General features: G+C 43.7%; 1 protein-coding gene across 2 annotated transcripts; it reads left to right on the forward strand.

Moving 5' to 3' along the window:
• The first annotated feature begins 1,476 nt into the window (after positions 1-1,476).
• On the forward strand, positions 1,477-4,380 carry znf703 (zinc finger protein 703). 2 transcript variants are annotated; one of them, XM_088302371.1, is made up of 3 exons: positions 1,477-1,747; positions 1,854-2,064; positions 2,447-4,380. In XM_088302371.1, the coding sequence occupies exons 2-3, from the start codon at positions 1,987-1,989 to the stop codon at positions 3,938-3,940; spliced, it is 1,572 nt and encodes a 523-aa protein (XP_088158497.1). In that variant the 5' UTR covers positions 1,477-1,747; positions 1,854-1,986; the 3' UTR covers positions 3,941-4,380. The 2 variants fall into 2 exon arrangements, with proteins under 2 accessions (XP_088158497.1, XP_088158489.1); XM_088302363.1 differs by having other exon boundaries at positions 1,477-2,064.
• Positions 4,381-5,055: the final 675 nt, after the last annotated feature.

Here is a 5,055-nt window from a genome sequence, read left to right on the forward strand (position 1 = left end):
CTTCTTTGCATGTGCAACCCCACCCACACTGAAACCACTCATCTTTTTAACAAGGGGTGTCTACATGGATCGGAAAGCTCACACATTAACTGTCAGTCTTACGTTGTAAAAAGCGTGTTTGAAATTCACAATAAGCTCTCAGAGTAAATCTCACTTTGAGGGTCACCTGTTTACTTGTTTCAACAAGGCAGCGACAGACAACGTGCGCACTAAATCTGGCATGCACGTTCTGTGCTAAGAGTGTCTTGGATCTTTGCAGGGCGCTGAGGCGTGAGTGGCGACGTGTGGGCGATGAATGAGGCTAAGCCCAATGATGACAGGTCGAACAGTGACACTGTTGAGTGACAACCAAGTGACGCTGCCTCGCCTCTCAGCTGCCAATAAACAGTCGCGCCTTTTATAATAAAGAGGTGTCTCATACACAAGGATTCTGTATGTGAAAACTTAACTGTGAAATGTCAAACAAGTTTACTTGTCAGAACCCAAAGGTGATGATTCATAACGCCATTTAGAAAAAGAATCTGGATCTGTGGGTGAATTAGATGTTCCAACAAGAATAGAACGCCATTGAAGTATATGCTTGTTCTTTGAGGGAAATGAATGGGGGTTATTTTTTATGTGCATCTGATGAAAGATGAAAAGGACAGATTGAGCCATTAAACCACTAAATGGGAGATTTGGGTGTTTGTAAAGATTCATTATCACAACAAAACAAAGTTGAATCACGAGGATTTGCTGAAATGCATCCCATTTGGTGAATTAAAGACTCAAAGGCATCTTGCTATATTAATATCCCAGATATGTCAGAATTAATCAAATACAGGGCTTGATAAAAATACAGAACATAAACATAAGTACAAAGCAGTCAAGAAGATCACAGTTAAAATACAAATTCATGTAAAATGATCAGTAAAATGTCAGAAAGTTCTGAAAATAAAGGTGCAATGTTGAAAGAATAAATCTTGAATGTCAGATTTTTTTGTAGTCGTAATTATACGAGAACATAGTTTCAAAATTCCTGAACTGAGCGGGCTCTATCTAGAGACTATGAATCTGCTAAAGTAGTTTTATTAAAATCGTGTTCATAGTCTTGTCGCAAATGATTGCACATTAAACTGCTCACTGTTATATTGAGATGAGGACATGTTTAAAAGGGAGGAGGGTCAATTTCAAGTTTACAGTGTTACAGGATAAGATCCTTCCTGAAGTATCACAAGATATTTTTTGCACCCTTTTTTCTTGTAAAATTACTTTTATTGCATTTTTCACGCGTCCGTTTTAGAGTTAATTGCTTAGGTATACAGTGTAACTAATATATTGTTATGTTGAGGTCACACACTTTTTTGCATGAGGGTTGGGCCATGAGCCAAACCGCGCCCCAAGTGAACAACAAATCTCTGTGATTGGGCGGCGGCTGGCTGGTTAGAAATTGCACCCCTCCCCTTGGTGATGTGCAGGAAGTCGAAAAGGGACGAGCTACAGCAGTCAGACGGAGACACGCACGTCGCTTCACCTCCTCCCGCTTTCTTCCTCCTCGGGACTATTCCTGACACAAGTGTCTCTTCGTGGTGGTTTTGCATTTGGAGAACTGGGTCGAGGACTACTCAACTAGCAAGAGACAGTGAAGAGCCTGTGAACGGATGCCATTTATTTCTCTCTAGACATTGCTTGGTTCCGCACTGCGCACAACCCTTACTTGGATTATCGAATTCTCTTCGGATGAATTTGATCATCATGAACGGATCTGGTAAATGATTTTTAGTTCGTTGTCCACAAATCATAATCCGCGTTTCTTTACGCGTCTGGACCCCGATGAGAGAGCCGACCAGCGGCTTCAAATCGTTTTTACGCAGACAGTCCCGGGATCGTAACGTAGCCAGTGTTGGTCCTCGCCGAACAGGAGTGGTGAACCCGTCCGTGCGCAGAGCCAAGTCACCGCTAGACCCGTCACGTCAGGCCAAAAGGCTCCCCATCAGGATTGTAAAGATGTTGACGGCGCACAGCGGCCACTTGCTCCACCCGGAGTACCTTCAACCCCTTCAATCCGCACCAGTCAGCATCGAGGTGAGAGGCAAATCACCCCCCCCCCTCAAAAGAAAAAAAAAATATATATATATATATTTATATATATATATATATAACTGAACATTTTCTTTACTCTAAGAAATTTATGAATACGAAGAATTGTCAAAATTATGTATTTGTCGTTAAATTAAGACATGAAATAAACTATTTTTCTTTTTTTCAGTGATCATGAGTCATTTTCTTTGTTTAATTTCCCAACGTTTTCAGAAATTATACAGGAATGAGCTGATCACACTTCATCTATTATATATGTCTGTTATTATACAGGGTTCATGTCGTTTAACAGTGTAGTACAGTTTTAATAATATGATATAAAAAAGTCTTAATGTCATAAAACATTGTATTTATTTTCTTTTCTTAGCTGGATGCCAAAAAGAGTCCATTAGCTTTGCTGGCTCAGACGTGCTCTCAAATTGGCAAACCGGACCCTCCCTCCTCTTCCAAGCTGGCCTCCCTCTCCTCAGGCAGTTTGGGAGACAAAGAGTCCACAAGCCGATCATCCAAGCCTGGAGAGCAACACCAATCTTTGGAGGACAAGTCCAGCTTCAAACCTTACTCCAAGTCATCAGGCGACTGTCGTAAAGAAGTTCAAGTTTCCAAGGGGTCTTCGGATAAAACGTTCAGGGTGGCCAATGGAAACTCAAGTGGTGGCAGTGTTTCCTGTCCATCTTTTCCACCCCATTCCAAATCACCAAGCTCCCCCCATCTTCACACTCAGAGCCAGCCTCATATACAAAGCCATTCGCCATCCACACAACCGCTGCCGCACTCACAGGCTGCACATATGGACAACAAGCCTGCTATTTTGGAGCAGTCCAGCTCGGACATTAACAACAGTGGAGACAAGAAAGACTCAGATACAACTAAGTCAGTAATGGACGGTGCTCAGCTGGCCAACTCCAGCCACATACGGGCCAGTGCCAATTCCAGTAATGCCAGCTCTGCCAGTAGTCCGCAGCCTGAGAGCAAGGCCGACACACAGGCCTCTCAGGGCAACCTGGTCTCTGGCCACATCGCACCTGTCTCTCCTTTTAAACCAGGACATTCGGTTTTTCCTTTGCCTCCTGCTTCAATGGGCTACCATGGCTCCATCGTTGGAGCCTATGCAGGCTACCCCTCACAGTTTGTTCCGGGTTTGGACCCTACCAAGTCTAGTCTGGGTTTAGGACTTCCAAGTAAACACCCTAGTTCCAGTCCACTCACTGGAGCCTCTCCTCCGTCCTTGATGCAGGGCTTGTGTCGGGACCCTTATTGTTTGACTTACCCTAATGCACCCCACTTGGGAGGAAGTAACTGTTCCACCTGTGTTCATGACCCCTCAAGTCTCAAGTCCAGTTTCCCCCTGGTCTACCCTTCGCACCACCTGCACTCCTTGCACTCTGGCGCCTTGTCTTCCAGCACCACTCCCTCTCTCTCGCACCCGCTCTACACTTACGGTTTCATGCTCCCCAATGAACCATTACCCCATGCCTGTAACTGGGTGTCTGTCGGAGGTCCCTGTGACAAGAGATTTGCCACTTCTGAGGAGCTCCTCGCCCACTTGCGTACCCATACAGCTTTACCTGGGATGGTGGAGAATAAACTCTTGTCAGCATACCCTTCATCAATTTCATCTACAGCCTCCTGCCATCTTCATCTCCCACCGCACAGCAGCCCAGGCTCCCTGCCCAGCTCCTTCACTCTTCGAGGGTCCCCTGGCTTGGGCCTGGCCCGCTACCACCCATATAGCAAATCCCACCTGCCCGGAACACCTGGCCTTCCCATGCCATCCATACCCTCATCTTCAGCTTACTACTCCCCTTATGCTCTCTACAGTCAGAGACTGGGCTCAGCCTCAGCCCTTGGATACCCGTGATATCACAAATAGCAGTGACATTCACAGACTGCGGGAACCAGTTTAAACTCTCCGGAGCAATTCCGAAGATAGACTGCTCGGAGAGGAAGCTTCAGCAGTCAGGGTATCGTTCCTGATGGTCAGCCCGTCAGGAATACCACCTGTTAGCCTCACAACTGTGATTGGCGGTGCTTGTAAGACACACAGATTAAATAGATTTAAAGCTATTAATGAAACCAATAAGAAAAGCTTGAAAACTATTAAATTGTGTTTTTTTTTAATCTCCCTTGATTTTGCTATTTGTACGTGTGTTTTTTTTTAATGTCAACCAAAACTCAAATTCTGTATTTATTTTTCACACAAGCGCTTGCTTCAACTCTGAGAAAAATTTTCCTGTCAAAAATAAACTTAATTAAAAATCAATTATGATTTAAGTATATTGCAGTATAGACCATTACACACTCTAAAAATAAAAATCTTGCCCCAAGATGATGAACTATGATGCTTTCTTCTGAATTATGTCTTTAACTCTCAGAAGGTTTCCTTTATTTGTCTCTGATTGCTTATTCGGACTCTGGAGACATGCATGTTAGTGAAATTTATTTTTATTTGTAAATATGCAAAGATGTAATATTTTTTCAAGCCTATGTGTGGGGCATTGATTTGGGGTCACAAATGGTACAAATATAAGGTGACAGATAATAAATCTGTTATTGACTGTAATATTCAACCAACTTGGGAAAGTCTTATTTTATTAAATAAATGATACTTGATTTCAATTGTCTTGTTTTCCCTCATTCTTAAGTATATTTATACAACATTTAATGCAACCGTTGAGCACTCAGTCTGTCTTCATTGCACTTAACCAGATCTATCCATAATTCCAGTTGTTCTGTCTGGGGCAGTGTGTAATGTTTCATGGCTCAGATCAGTTAACAGGGCTGTCCCAGAGAGGGCAATCCGGGTCACATTAGCCCCGTTAGCTCCTCACTGAGCATGTCCATCTCTCCTCCTCCTCCCTCTATCACCAGCATTACTTTTGTTGATATGTGTGCAGCTTTTAATTGCTGATTCCTGTTTGGGAGGCCTCAAAACAGCCTTCTCAGCAGAGGGGATGGTAGGGTGGGGTGGCCACT

This window comes from Idiotropiscis lumnitzeri, chromosome 1 (assembly GCF_059441095.1).
Source record: "Idiotropiscis lumnitzeri isolate Australia: NSW breed Sydney's pygmy pipehorse chromosome 1, RoL_Ilum_1.0, whole genome shotgun sequence".
Lineage (NCBI taxonomy): Eukaryota > Metazoa > Chordata > Actinopteri > Syngnathiformes > Syngnathidae > Idiotropiscis > Idiotropiscis lumnitzeri.